The sequence below is a fragment of the Myotis daubentonii genome, chromosome 18 (genome assembly GCF_963259705.1).
Source record: "Myotis daubentonii chromosome 18, mMyoDau2.1, whole genome shotgun sequence".
Classification (NCBI taxonomy): domain Eukaryota; kingdom Metazoa; phylum Chordata; class Mammalia; order Chiroptera; family Vespertilionidae; genus Myotis; species Myotis daubentonii.
Genome location: NC_081857.1, coordinates 9456413 through 9471570, shown reverse-complemented (window position 1 = coordinate 9471570; position 15158 = coordinate 9456413). Strand labels below are relative to the sequence as shown.

General features: G+C 54.9%; 1 protein-coding gene across 1 annotated transcript; it reads left to right on the top strand.

Moving 5' to 3' along the window:
• The first annotated feature begins 1454 nt into the window (after positions 1 to 1454).
• On the top strand, positions 1455 to 9054 carry KLHDC8A (kelch domain containing 8A). Its single transcript, XM_059673455.1, has 7 exons — positions 1455 to 1651; positions 1763 to 1884; positions 2287 to 2915; positions 5938 to 6102; positions 6336 to 6551; positions 7111 to 7212; positions 8032 to 9054. The coding sequence occupies exons 3-7, from the start codon at positions 2540 to 2542 to the stop codon at positions 8223 to 8225; spliced, it is 1053 nt and encodes a 350-aa protein (XP_059529438.1). The 5' UTR covers positions 1455 to 1651; positions 1763 to 1884; positions 2287 to 2539; the 3' UTR covers positions 8226 to 9054.
• Positions 9055 to 15158: the final 6104 nt, after the last annotated feature.

Below are 15158 nucleotides of genomic sequence, written 5' to 3'. Positions count from 1 at the left end.
CACTGAGCCAAACTAGCTAGGGCTAATTTATGATTTCTTAATGAATAGAGAAAACAGAATACAACTTTCCTACATGGAGGTTCTAGAGATGCTTACGCTGTAAGTACAGAGAATGCAAACTAAAACACAGTGGAATTTCTAAGCCAAGGACTCAAGATGTTAAGGTGGGCCTGTTGGGAGTGTGACCTGTTTCTCCAGGAAGTCATTTCTAAGTAAGGGGCGGGGATGTTTGGGCTTGTCCTCAGGTTTCCTTTTATTGGTTCTGTTGAGTGCAGTTGTAGTAATAATGATTTTAATACAATGTACCAGGCCCTTGCTTTGTCTCGGAAGCTGAATGAACTGAACACTTTACCAATATTATCTCATTTCATCTTCACAAAACCTTACAAGGATGTATCCATACCATGGGATGCTACTCAGAAATAAAAAGGAATGAACTATTGGAACAGGCAACAGCTTGAATGAATCTCCATAGAATTCTGCTGGGGGAGGAAAAGCAAATCCAGAAAGGTTACATGCTGTACAATTCTATTTATATAACATTATTGAAATGACAAAATTATGGGAAACAGATTAGTGGTGGCCAGGGGATGGGAGAGAGGTAGGTGTGGCCATAAGAAGGCAACATGCAGAATCCCTGTGGTGATGGAAATGTCCTGTGTCTTCACGGATCCATTTCCATACCCTGGCTGTGATGTTGCACAATAAGTTTTGCAAGATGTTACCATGGAGGGAAACTGAGTAAAGGGGTGTTATTTCTTACACCTGAATGTGAATCTATAATTTATCTCAAAATAAAAAGGCGAATTAAAATAATAGAAGGACACTGAGGCTCAGAGTCATTAAATAATTTCAGAGCCAGAATTCAAACACGGGTCTGTCAGACTCCCAAGCCTCAGTGTTTGAAGACTTGGCTGCATTCAAGTCGGATGAGCACCCCATGGGCCCTGCAGTCCATCAGACCAGGTGGCCACTGTTGTCATGGGCAGCTTTGTTCCTGGGGACAACTGTCCTGAAAAAGCTATTAGAGAGTGGTTTCAAAGGAATATTTGGCAAGCCCTGTGGGTTGGTGCTGAGGGCCAAGATTGGATAACCGTGTTTCCCCTTCCCAAGGGGGTGGGGAGAGAGAGCCTATGAGTGTATCTAGGGCGGTGTCTCTAGATGTGTGCACATATCCGTGCATTTGTCAGTTCCTCCGTGGGTATCTCTATTTGCGGGGGAGGGGGGTGATGTGTAAATTCTGCATGGTGGATACGTTACTTGGATGCACCTGTGTCAGCTCTGCGTAGGTCACACCCACATCACTTGTTTCCATTAGGTTAAACTATTTGATAATAGCTCCCCCAAAGCAAAGCTGGCTCTGGAGCCAGCCTGTCGCGAATTGGGTCTGTGTACTGTAGATAAACTGGGTAATTGGACTCTCCGCCTCCTCATCCAAAACAAACACATACAAACCGCCCACCCCCGCACTGGGGGGAGTCTGGGCCCCGTCATCTGGGCCCTTGGGTCTAGCGTCCCGCCATTCCCGATCCTGTAGACAAGACCAGCGCCTCCGCTGGGCCCCTTTCCTCCCCCGCGGCCGGCGCTGCCAGGGCTTATGTAAAGAGGTCACAGCTGCTCCGCCGCGGGGCGCACGCGGGTTCCCGCACAGGTGTGGCGGCGGCTGCGGGTGGGAGTGCGGGGAGCCGGCCGGCCTCCTCCCCCGCGGCGGCCCTTCTCCTTCCTGCTGTTCATTTATTCTCCTCCTCTGCCTGCCTGACAGCGGGGTGCGAACTCGGGAAGGACGGAGCGCCCGTCCCCAGCTCCCAGCGCCGCCGGGCGGGGGCTCTCGGCTCTCGGTGATGCGCTGTTTGCGCCTCGCGCCGCGCGGCTCCGCCAGGCTGGGTAAGTGGCGCGGGGGCGGGAGACGGCGGGGAGGGGGAGAGGGGTAGTGGTGGGGGCATGAATACCGAAAGGTGTTAACCCTTTGCTTACGGGGAGGCAGCCAGGCACCCCGAACCCGAGAAAGCCCCGCCCCACTCCACCCGGCACGCCCCGCGTCCCCCGCGCTCTCCGCGCCCCTGCGCCCTCGCGACCCCGCAGGTTTCCAATCAGCCGGCACGGAGGGGTGGAGGACAAAGAGTTACAGGGCGTGATGCCGCCACGGGGTGGCGCTCTGGGCCGCGGCGACCTCCCTTTAAAGTTGGTGAATGGCTGGGAGCCCGCCCCGCGGCCCCGCCGTCGCCGGCAACCGGAGGCGAGGGCCCGTGGCACGACCGTCCTTGACTCGCCGCGTTCCTCCCCCAGGGCCCAGCGTGGACGCACGGGATGCTGAGTGTTGAGGGACGGTGAAGCGCTCGCCGGCGTCGGGACCCTGGCGGGGGTCGGGCGGACACCGGCGCAAGGGAGTGGGATGGGGGCGGGGAGAAGGGACGCGGAGTAGCCGGCGCCTTCGCCCCCCCCACCCCCCACCTTCCCTCCTAACCCCGGATTCGCACCTTCGTCCGGACCCTGGCGTTCCGCGGCTGGGGGTGCGGCGGGAGCGGCCCGCGGGGCTGCCATGGAGGTGCCCAACGTCAAGGACTTCCAGTGGAAGCGCCTGGCGCCACTGCCCAGCCGCCGCGTCTACTGCTCCCTGCTGGAGACTGGGGGGCAGGTCTATGCCATCGGGGGCTGTGACGACAATGGCGTCCCCAGGGACTGCTTTGAGGTCTACTCCCCCGAGGCCGACCAGTGGACGGCCCTGCCCCCGCTGCCCACAGCCCGGGCCGGGATGGCCGTCATCGCCCTGGGGAAGAGGATCATGGTGATTGGGGGGGTGGGCACCAACCAGCTGCCCCTGAAGGTGGTGGAGATGTACCACATCGACGAGGGCAAGTGGAAGAAGAGGAGCGTGCTGCGCGAGGCCGCCATGGGCATTTCTGTCACGGCCAAAGGCAAGTGGGGCAGGGGCCAAGGGTGGGCGAAGAGAAGGGATGGGGAGACCACAGGGAGGGAAAGGGGTGGGAGCAGCGCTGTCACATTCCTGATCCCGTGTGATCCTTACAGTAGGCACTAAAACTAGACACCCAGTGGCTGTATTATGCAGATGTCAAAACTGAGACTCGGTGAGTGAAGGGTCTAGTTATCCCACATGATGCCCCATCTCCACTCCACCTGGCTTCTCCCAAAGAACTGGCAGGCTGGGCCAGAGGGGAGGGGAGGGGAGGGGAGGGGAGGGAGGGGGGTAGTGCAATAGCTCTGCACATCCCTTCTCTCAGCCCCACGCTCCAGCCGACCATCCACAACACCATCCCCTGAAACTGCCTTGCACCTGCCACCACCTCCAGACACATATTTGAGGTCCTGGGGGTGTTCACACCATCATTGCCCCAACACCAGGTTCCACTGGGGGGGGCTTTGGGGCCTGATTGCAGGGCCCTCTCCCCACCCTCAGGCTCTCCCTCCGTCTCCTGATCTCTGATATACGGGTAAGGGTCGTGCTCCTGCAGCATCTTACCCACCTTGAGTTCTCGGGGCATGGGTGCGCTGACCATGTGCTTGTATGATTCTCATTTCATTTTCTCCAAGCTCCTACTTCCCTTCGCTTCTGGCTTGGAACAGCCCAGAACACAGAGGGAGCTCCAAGAGTTCCTCTTGTTAAAACATAAAGAGTTTCATGGGAAATGGCCCAGTAGGAATTAGGATAGTCCAAATCCAGACAGACGTAATGGGATGCAAGCTTCCCTCCCTCTCTGGCAAAATCATCCAGCTGCCTGCGGGGTCTACTGTAGCGTAGGCACCAGTATCGCCCGAGCACCCGCTCTGTCCCTGCCACAGGTCTAGGTCCCAGCGGGGAGAGAAAGATGTAGGTCTGGTCTCTGCCTTCAGGAACCCAGGTCTGACCAATGAAGGTGACCAGAGAGAAACTCTAGCCCAGAATCCTTCAGGGCACAGTGGAGCCTCCACGAACTCCCAGTAAGAAGATGGAAGGCATAGAGGCCCATCCTTATCCCCAGGCCTCAATATATGGTGCTAAAAGATTAAGAACGAACATTTATCGAATCCTTACCATAGGTGTTTTATATATATTAACATCTTTGATCCTCTGATCAGTCTGATGAGGCCAGTGCGATTATTATCCTCATTTTAGAGAGAAGCAATGGGAGGCCCAGAGAGGTTAACAAAACTTGTCAAGCTTGCACAGTAAGTGATGATGGAGTCTATGCTCTTAACTGTGGCACTGAATGGGTTCATCAGTTAATTTAGTAAGCATTTATATGCCTGCATGCCAGGCATTGTACCTGATGCTGGGGTCACAGATTAACGAATTCTCAAGGACCTACAATCTATTGGAAGAAATAGACAAAGATTATTTCAGTAACGTGCGGTGCCTAGAGCGATGCAGGTGTCGTGCAAGCACTGAGCAGGTGCTCTCAGACCATCCTGGGTGTTCAGGGACCCCAGGTGAGTGTGAAGGAATGAGTGGAGGGGACTGGAGGATTCTCAACTGCAGGTGTGTTTCGGGCGGCACAGGGCTGGGGGAGGTGGAGCTTATATAAGGTAAATTCATTAGCAGGCTCCAGCTCCTAGCCCAGCGGTTCTCAACCTGTGGGTCGCGACCCCTTTGGGGGTCGAACGACCCTTTCACAGGGGTCGCCTGAGACCATCGGAAAACACATATATAATTACATATTGTTTTTGTGATCAATCACTATGCTTTAATTATGTTCAATTTGTCACAATGAAAATACATCCTGCATATCAGATATTTACATGACGATTCATAACAGTAGCAACATTACAGTTATGAAGTAGCAACGAAAATAATTTTATGGCTGGGGGTCACCACAACACGAGGAACTGTATTAAAGGGTCGCGGCATTAGGAAGGTTGAGAACCACTGTCCTAGCCTCAGGCTAGGGTTGGGGTTTTTGTTTGGTTTGGTTGGTTCCCCCCCCCCCCCCCCAGTAAGATTAGAAAGTAGAAGGAAATAGTACTCACCCCTGAAGTACTCTTGAAGAACAAAGGCCTCTGAGAGCCAGAGGTGGTGAGGACTGACTACTGAGAGGTGGGAGTGGGCTCCAGGGAAATAGCCCTGTGGGGGGACTGTGCCCCTGACAGGCTGCAGGAGGGACTGGGGCGAGGCCCAGGGACCCATGGGTGCCTTGCACATCCTCTCCGGCAGAGAAGCGCCTGGAAAAGGCACCTGCAGCCCAGAGCCGTACAGCATGAGGGAGAGCGTTCAGCTCACTGCCCGGCAGCTTCTTGAAGGGGCTAGGTTTCTCTCCTCTGAGCCTCGCCCTCATACACCCCTAGCCCCAGCCCATTCCGTACAGTGCCTCCTGGAGCCCCCTAGCTTCCCAGTTCCCAGGAGGATAGTGGGGAGGGGAGGGGGTAGTACAATGGCTCTGCAGACCCCATGGGCAGTCCACTGTCCCACAAGGCCAGTGGCAGCAGGGCTGACCTCGTTTCCAAAGGCTCCTGCTAGGTGCAGAGAGTTCCAGTCTCAGAGCGCCTGGGCCAGGCCACTTCTGGGGGGTATCAGGGCCACGTCCCTCCTCTTCCCAGCCCCTCTGGCTGCCCGGGAAGGAGAATGGAGGGGACCAGTCCTGTAGAGGATTGTCCAGGTCTAGACTCCACCGCAGGCTGCTCCTACGTGAGGCCTGGTGTTCCAGGCTTAGCTAATGGCTGGACACAAGGTAGCTAAGGCATGCAGGCCTGACATGGCTTCAAGAAGACCCAGGCTCAACTACAGCACGACCTTTTCAGTGTTGCCTCAACCTACTGTGTGTGTGTGTGTGTGTGTGTGTGTGTGTGTGTGTGTGTGTCATTCTGCCAGAGCAGTGGGTGGGAACCGGGGCCTGGCTTCATTGCTGGTGTTCAGGGAGTTACCAGAGCCTGGCTGTGATAGGCGATGAGCACAGCTCATGGTGCCTGTGAGCTGAGCCAGGGGTTGCATGTGGCCTTTCTCCTTAGATTACCGAGTGTACGCGGCAGGCGGGATGGGCCTGGACCTTCGTCCGCACAACCACCTTCAACACTATGACATGCTCAAGGACATGTGGGTGTCGCTAGCACCCATGCCCACCCCGCGATACGCGGCCACCTCCTTCCTTAGAGGCTCCAAGATCTATGTGCTGGGTAAGGACGGGCTGTCTGTCCCACATCAGTCCTTCCTTCCCTCCCTCCGGTCAGTTCCCACCGGAAGCAGTGCTGTGTGTTGAGCATCTCCTTGTCCCTAGGGGGCAAGCATGCGGCCCTGTCCCTCAGGGAGCTCCTCTATGACTAGGTAACAGGCAGAAAGGAAAGCCCAGGCCAGTCCTCAGGGACTTACTCCTCTGCCCCCCCCCCCCCCCCCCCGCTCTGGTCTCCAGGAGGACGACAGTCCAAGTATGCAGTCAACGCCTTCGAGGTCTTTGACATTGAGACTCGCTCCTGGACCAAGTTCCCCAACATTCCCTGTAAACGGGCCTTCTCCAGCTTCGTGACCCTGGACGACCGCTTGTACAGCCTGGGAGGCCTGCGGCAGGGCCGGCTCTACCGGCAGCCCAAGTTCCTCCGGACAATGGACATGTTTGACATGGAACAGGGTGAGCTGGGTGCCATCTGCCTCTGGCTGACCCCTCCACCCCCCACCATACCTCTCTCCCACCCGCACTCCCAGGGCCACTTACCCAGCTGGGTGAGCCTTTCAGACGTCTTAACATCCCTTTCCATTCAGGGATTCTCTTAGACCAAAGTCTTTCATCTGTACTGAGCTCCCTTTGGTGGGTTGGCTTTGTTTCTATCAAAGCCTTTTCCACCCATTGTCTCTTCTTACAACATCCAGGCAGGGCCACGGGAATCATCATAGAGAATCAGAAGGATCCTGACCCCTATGCTCACTGCCTCTCCTTAGCTTTTTTCCCAGCTTAGAGCCTGTTGAGATCAGAGGTAGAGCAGGTAGTTTGTTGTAGGGGATCGTAGTTCCTAGCACCGCAGCAGACTTGGGAGAGGGTGTTAGCCACGGAGAGCGTCATTCAAACAGCTGGAGGCGTTGTGTAGGTGGAGTGGAGACACTGCCTAGGGTGAGAGCTGTTTGGGACTCAGTGTGTATTCGGGGTGCTGGGGTCGCATCTAATTCTCTCTGTATTCTCCCATGGCCTGCAGGGGGATGGCTGAAGATGGAACGCTCCTTCTCCCTCAAGAAGCGCAGAGCAGACTTTGTGGCTGGCTCTCTGAGTGGGCGGGTCATAGTGGCTGGAGGACTTGGTAAGGATGGGGCCTCGGGCTGGTACTGTGGTTCTGGTGCCTGGTGGATCGTTGGCACTCTGCGGGAGCAGGAGGAGCTGGTTCCTTGCACTCCGCCCTCCTCTGCTTTATTCCTAAGAATTCACAACACTCCTTTCTCCTAGCCTGGACTGCACGTGTCCGCATGTGGGCCCCGATGTAGTCTTTCTGTCCCCTTACACAAGGGCCACGGAGGCCCAGAGAGCATCAGCAACATACTGATGACCATGTAACACGGGTGCTCAGCACAGACCCCTGGGGGCCCTGGCCAGGAATGACAGAGGCAGGAGAGTGGCGGGGATTGGCCTTGGTCCTCTCTGACCACATCGTCTCCCTGGATTCCCAGCTCCGTCATGGAATAGGAAGCAATTTGATCACACATGTTAGTGCGATGAATTCAGGACGTGCTGTATTACCCTCCCTCCCAGAGGCAGAACCCCAGCAGCAACAGGGGAGAGAGATATATATGGGCAGCGGGCTTCACTCAGCAGGCAGCCAGCGTTCACTCAGCGTGGACAGACTCCAGCTCACTGCCTCATAAAAGGAGCACAGTGAGAGCTAGACCACGTGGGCTGCTTTGCGTACAAGGCAGGGAGGTAACAGTGTCTAGAAACTTCTGGTAAAAGTGGGAGATCGGGGAGAGAAAGCTTACTCATGAAGACATGAAAAGATGGAAAGTAGGGAGGGCAGAGTGGCTGTTTGACCAAAGCTACTGGCGGGGGTAGGGAGCAAGGGAGGTGGGGTTACTGTAAGGCATGGATGGGTGGCTGGACTCCCTTGTAAGTTCGGGTTCCCTTTCAGGGAACCAACCCACTGTCCTGGAGACGGCAGAGGCGTTCCACCCAGGGAAGAACAAGTGGGAGGTGCTCCCAGCCATGCCCACGCCCCGCTGTGCCTGCTCCAGCATCGTTGTCAAGAACTGCCTCCTGGCTGTGGGGGGCGTCAACCAGGGTCTGAGTGACGCGGTAGAAGCCCTGTGTGTCTCTGACTCCTAGCTGTCCTGGGCCCGGCGCCTTTGCCCTGGACCGGATCGCCTGACTCTTGACAAGAGGAGTGGTCTTGTCAAAGCAGTTTGGGCTACTTCCCTGTTGCCAGTGGGGCCAGGCTCTGGGGCTTAAACGACCTCCCTCCACCTCCTAATCCTACCACATCCTAGGAAACTCTAGGAAGTCCCAATGACCTCCAGCCCCTGGTTGGAGCTCAGCGGACCTCGGGGGAGAGTCCTCACTTACTGCTCAGGCAGAGAAATGTACAGCAGTATCCGCTACCTGCCCCTCTCTGAGTCCCACCTCTCCCCATCTCCAGAGGATGAGCTGCTGCTGCTGTCCTTCCCCAGCTCTCAGTGAGTTTGAGGGGCTCTTAGGATGGAAAATGGAGAAGGGTTGGGGACACCCAAATGCCTCTTCTCTCCCTTGGCCTACATCCCTTCCCCATTTGGCGGTCAACGGTGAGCCTGCCCTGGACCTCATCTCTGCAGCAAGAATTGGCCTCAGAGGCAGCTGAGTTGGAAGGGAAGTCATGGACGGATCCCTGTCGGCAGCCTTGGCCAGGAAGGACCCGGGCCTCTCCAGGGCCCTCGATGGGAATGTGATGCTGGGGAAGGAGCCGACTCCACCCAGCCTCTGCTCCCCGCTCCTCTCCTCACTGCTTCTCCTTCTGCCACCCCTCCCCACCAGAGGCCTGGCCCTTCTGTCACCAATAGCCCCAGAGTGTTTCCGTGTGAAACCTCATTTACACTGTGGCACCAAAATCCACAAGGGATGGATTCATTGCACTCCGGTTATCTGCAGCAGCACAATGATTAAAATCTATATTCCTACCTTCCCTGGCATCTTGGTACCGGGGTGGGGTGGACTGGTGTCTTGATGGTTAGAGGGGGGCCCCATGAAACAGTCCCTCTGACCTTCTCAGGCTAAAGAGGGTCCCAAGGGGCCACCTATTCCTGGCCGTGCCCTCTGAGGAGGTTCTGCTGTCAAGCCAGCACTCCCCCACCCGGGCACCTCACCTCTAGAAAACAGCCTAGCTTCCTTTTCAAAAGAATGGAGACTCCGCGGATGGGTTGAGGAAAGGTTGCGTTCAGTGACTGACGGCTTCAGGCTGCTCCTCACATCCAGCTCCCAGGCTTTTAGCTTCAGCTCATTTCTGTCTGGCCCCAGAACTTGAAGAACATGCCTCCTTTTAGCTGGTAGAGCACCTCTCTCTGATTCCCAGGGATTTTTAAAAGCTGTGCTAGCACCAGGGATACAGACATGAAAAAAGACCTGCTCCTGTGTGGCTGCGGGGGAGCCAGAGAACACCACGCGATGTTCCGATGTTCGCCTGTTTCTCATGAGGCAGGAACAGAGGGCCAACGCCTGCCTGTCTGCCTGGATCTGGGGCAGGGACTCTGGGCGTCACCTCCCAGCGGCGGGGGCTCTGCTGAGCTGCACAAGTGGTACCGGGGACTTTCAGAGCTGGGCCTTTTCTCCTCTGGCACCTGGCCTTTGTCCTTACATGGTCCCTAGAAGGGTACTGCCACCTGCTGGCCCTGCCTTGCCTTCCCGCCCAGCTAGAGGCATCCTGTAGCCACGGGTGCCCCCTGGTGAGCTGACTGCAGAGAGGCCTTTTCTATTGATTCTGGACACCCCTATTTCAGCTCAGCCCCCTGAAATAACTGTTAGAAAACGGGGCTGAGGAGCCGCAGGTCCTGAGGGTGGAAGAGCACATTAAGGGAAGCCCTGGTTTGGTCTCCCCAGGCCACTTCCATTTCTGCACTGTCCTCGCCACCTTCCCCCCCAAAAAGGGGTTCCCCACACTCTTTCCTAGAGGAAGCCAAGCCTAGCATGTCTGTAGGTGGGGTGTATGGGGCTTTCCATGTGCACAAAATGGTGCCAGATCTGTGGATGGGACTGAGGTGTGTTAAGACGGTCGAAACCTTAGGGATACAGCCAACCCTAAAAGGTTCTTCCCATTATGAGAATGGGGGATTAGCCACTGTGAGGGCCACCCAGGGCCAACGCTGGTATCTTCTGAGGACTCACCTCGTGGAGGTCCATTCTGGGAAGATTTTGGGGGAGCCAGGGAAGTAGGAAACGTGCAGTGGCAAACCTCATGGCCATACCTCTTGGTGCCATGGAGGCAGCTCAGGATCTAGGGTTGGATGGTATGGCTCCAGGCCTGACTCCTCTCCCCACCTCAACAGGCTTTCCTGTCACCATCTACTCTGGGAAGTTCCCACTCCTTTCTTATCTTCATGTCCCAATCTACAAAACGAGAGCCACTGTGATGCCATCGCACAAGGTGGCAGAGCCCTGCTTCCTCCTCAGATCCACTCTATGAGGCAGGTAGGATCATCCCATCTTGTGGATCAGAAAACTAAGGCTCAGAGAGGTTATGTACCTTGTCCAAGGTCACAAGCTGGCAAGTGACTGAACAAGGTCTGATTCTAAAACTTATGACCACACTGCATTGCCTCCAATGAAATAGCACCCAGGAAAATCGAGAAAATCAACTGCGCTATCGTAGCTTCAGGTCCCAAATGTCAAACCTCGAAGGACAAAGACTTTCTATCCCAAGGAATTCAGATGAGGATTGACAAGGAAAGACTGGGAAGGGGTAACATGAACTGAGCATAGAACAGTCCTGCGCTAATGTCCAAGGAAAGTTCCCTTCTAGCTGTTCCATTCCATTGGCTAGTCCACTGCTTTGTTTAACCCTGGACGCCTATCCTGTGCCTGGCTCAGTATCCGGTTCCAGGTTCCTGCCGCCCAGCAGTTGCAGCCTGGAGAGGCAGATGGGACTAAATCTGCAGTCACTGTTTAATGAGATGAGATCGCTGTCAGCCTTTGCTAGCACAGCCCAGAAGCGACTCACCCGTGGTGGCTACAGAGAGCCCAGCCAAACTGTGGATGTCAGGGCAGGGTTCCAGAAAACAGATCTCAAAGCGCACTCGGAAAGAAGAGGGAGGCCAGCCAGGCAGAGGAGGAGGGTCCCAGGCTTTGAAGCAAGAGGGATGGGTTGAATCATGCCTGTCTTGTGCTAATTGATCTTGGGATGTTGTTAACCTCCCTGAGTCCCAGTTTCCTTATTTGTCAACTGGGCAAAAGAAGGCCTCGCTATGAGGTTACGAGCCCCCTACTTCACATAAAATAATTTACTTACATTGGGTGGGTAGCTCCACTGTTATTTTTGTTGTTGAAGGAGAGGTAAAGGGGTTCACAAACCCACTGGGGAAAAGGGTTTGATTTACTGGGGGGACAGCACCACTTGGAGAGTCTAAGGAGACGGGGTTGGCAGTGCAGGCGGGCACATCAACATGGGCCTTAAGGAGTCTAGACTTCATCCACATGGGGCATTGGGAGATGAACCTCCAGGCTCATCTACAGCCCGTGGCTGGCACAGGATCGGGCCCAGGAATCAGCGGTATTTCAAACCTGCCTAGGGATGGGCTGCCCTCTCTCTTTGCTGCCGGCTCTGGGTCTCTGGCAGGAGTGTCATAGGTCAAGATTGGGCTTTTTATACACTGTGGTGTGGGTGGGGGGAGACAGCCAGCCTATTCATCCAGGCTACAGCCCCCAGCACCCATCTGTGCTGTCACTCAGGGCCAAGAGAAATGCTGCCTCCCGCCTTCTTCCCTTAACACGGCCAGGAGCTGGGGACCTAGCTGAGGAATGTGCTTTGCTTGGGATTTCCAGGCCAGGACCAGCGTGGGAGGCCAAGGGCTCAGATTGCCAGTGGGAGCCAGGCACGGGGCAGGGAGGCGGCACTGGACAGACCTCCCTCGCTCCCTCCTGGGCACACAGCCCATGCCCTGCCCTGCCCTGTCCTCGCTGGCTGCTGTGGAGGCAGAGCCCAGAGGAAGAAGACACTCAGCCCCTTCAAGGGAGTATGGAGTCCTGAGCCCTGAGCCCAGTACCCACCACCATAACCCCCGGGCTGCTGGGAGGGAGCCTTTAACAGTTTACAGAGAGCCCCCCGTGCAGGGTCCCCTTTGATCACTGAGGACCTAAGGACCAGGGAGACAGAGACATCTGCCCCCATCATGTGGCCAGCAAGGGGCAGACTAGATGTAGAACCCCGCCCTCTGACTTCTACTCTGAGACTCATGTACCCCCTGCCTCATCCATATCAACAGATCCTGTATCGCAGGATCTGACCCAAGGCCCCACTTCATAGGGTTAGTGGAGGATCAATAAAATAGTGGATGTGAAAGTGTTGACCCCCCATAAAGATGAAGGGTTGTCTTTATTTATATTTATTTATACCCCATCTCAGTCCATCAAGGATCCCAGATGACTTCCAACAAGCGTAGAGCAGGGTTAGTCAGTGGAAAGTACATGGTGACTCCTGGTGCCCAGTGGATGAGCCATGAAACCTTTACCCCAGTCGTGAGCAAGGTCCCTCCACTTCCCTCCCCACAGCACGAGGTCCACACCTCAGAGGCCAGGACTGGACACGGGAGTGCGGGCCAGAAAAAGACAAAGACCTTTTGGTTTTGCCGTTAACAATGAAATGAGGAGATCCTTTCAAAACCACTGACCCGAAGCCCTAGACTAAATCTGCACAAATATCCACCCACCCCGCCTCCCATCTCTCAGAATCCCCTTGTCTGGCGTTTAAAAAACATCTCTGATAGCAGTTTAAAGGCCCTTTCTCCTCTCTGCCAAGTCAGGCTGCTCCCTCCTCCCACACACAGCACTCCAGCCGTGGCCAGTTTTCATGGTCATTTCCTAGCTCTGAGCTTATCTTAACTGTCCTCTGTCCCCAGGCATAGCAGCTGTAGCTTAGGGAGCCTGATAAGCCCCTTGTTGTCATAGACACCCCCCTGATCCCCGCCAACACACACACACACTGGGTCTCTGCCAGGATTGGGGGAGGAGATTTGAGGGGACAAGAGCCCTGAAGAGACCCCAAGCAGACTATGGGAAACCATCAATCTGACGTGATGGAGGCAGGCTTCACATCTCCTTTCATCCCACAGCAAGCCCAGGAGGCAGTCATGAGCCACATTGCGGGGTGAGTAAACTGGGACATCAAAAAGCGTGGTCTATCCCCAGCCAGTTTTGCTCAGTGGATAGAGCACTGGCCTGTGGACTGAAGGGTCCCCGGTTCGATTCCAGTCAAGGGCACATGCCTGGGTTGCGGGCTTGATCCCCAGTAGGGGGCTACAGGAGGCAGCCGATCCATGATCCTCTCTCATCATTGATGTTTCTATCTCTCTCTCTCTCCCTCTCCCTTCCTCTCTGAAATCAATAAAAATGTGCAAAAAAGAAGCATGGTCTACGTGAGCCTTGGGCAAACCAGGAAGCCACTCTAAGCCACAGCATGATGGCTGAGAGCACTGTTTCTGGGGCCAGGTGGCCAGGGCTTCGATCTGGCTCCCCCACTTGCCAGCTTCGTGAGCCCCCAGAGGCAGTTATTCAGTTGCTCAGGGTCTCCATGCTCTCATCTGTGCGATGAAGACAATCACTGGCTTCTTAGAGTTGCAGTGAGGATTGCACTCATTCACAGTGGCTAGCACACCGTGTGTTCGCTGTATGCGAGAACCATTCTCATCTACAGAGTTGACGAGGGAAGAAAGTCATAGCCAATTAGCGGCAGAGCAGAGCACCCCCAACATGCAAGTCTGGGGGTGGGAGAAGGAATGGGCTCCTGAGTCTACTAGTGAAGGGATCAGTTACCAGGTGAACAAAAGAGCCGAGTGACTGAGATTTCTAATCTGTTCCTACTTAGATATTGCAGAGAAGTTACAGCAGAGTGGAAATGGAATGCGGAGTTGATTTATCCAAATGATTTTTAAATATATATTGATTTCAGGGGGGGTGGGAAGGGAGAGGGAAAGAGAGATAGAAACATCAATGATGAGAGAGAATCATTGATTGGCTGCCTCCTGCATGCCCCCTACTGGGGATCGAGCCCGCAACCTGGGCATGTGCCCTTGACCGGAATCAAACCTGGAACCCTTCAGTTCACAGGCCGACACTCTATCCATTGAGCCAAACAGGCCAGGGCCAAATACCTTTTTATAGATGAGGAAACTGCCCCCAAGAGTGAAAGTCCTTGGTCATGACTCTAGTGTGGGTTGATGGTTTAAAAAAAAAAGGGGGGGGGGGACTGGAACCCAAGACTCCTGACTTCTGTCCATCTGTGTGTGCTCTCCCTGCTGCTTCAGTCAGGGAGACAGGGAACTCTCTGGCTTGGGGAGAAGAGCTAGCTTCTTCATGGGTCACATCCCTCCTGGGCCTGGACAGTGAATAACATGAAGTTCCCTTTGCAGTCAAGAGCTTGGGGACGGTTTTTGGTATTTGCAGCACAAAATCCCCCTAAATTCCTGGTGAGCCTTACCAGGATCTAGATTGTGAGCAGCTCACTAGTTCCATCTTCTATTTCTCGGGCCCAGTTGGCATCGCAAGACAATGCAACCCTTAGGAACAAGCTGTGACATTGGACTGGCAGGGTTTGCCTCCCGCTCCGTTACTCCCAGCTGGGGGCGGGTGGTGTGGGGCATGACACTGGATCCAAAATGCTCACTCAGAACCTGGCTGGCTCAGTAAATGTTAGATTTATCATTATGCCTGTTATTGTAGTTGCTCAGTACATATTTTCTGAATGAATGAATGAATGAGTGAATGAATGAGTGATGAATGAATGAATGAATGAGTGAATGAACCAATGATTGAATCCTTGAAGGAACAAATGGCCTAAGGGACCCCAAATTGTGCTACAGCTTTGGGCATCCCATAAAACTTGCTAGACTTATTTTGGTCAGAAGAGGGCAGCATTGAGTCAGCAATCCCAATTTTCCCAATTTGTTCCAGGATCTACAACCCTCTCTTTTGACTCCCACCTCTTCTAGCGTGCAGGTTCCTATCTAGGCAGTTCCACCAGGCCCTGGGAGGGGAAGGTCAGCACCTTAAAGGCTGTACAGTTCACCACCCGGGGTGACTGTC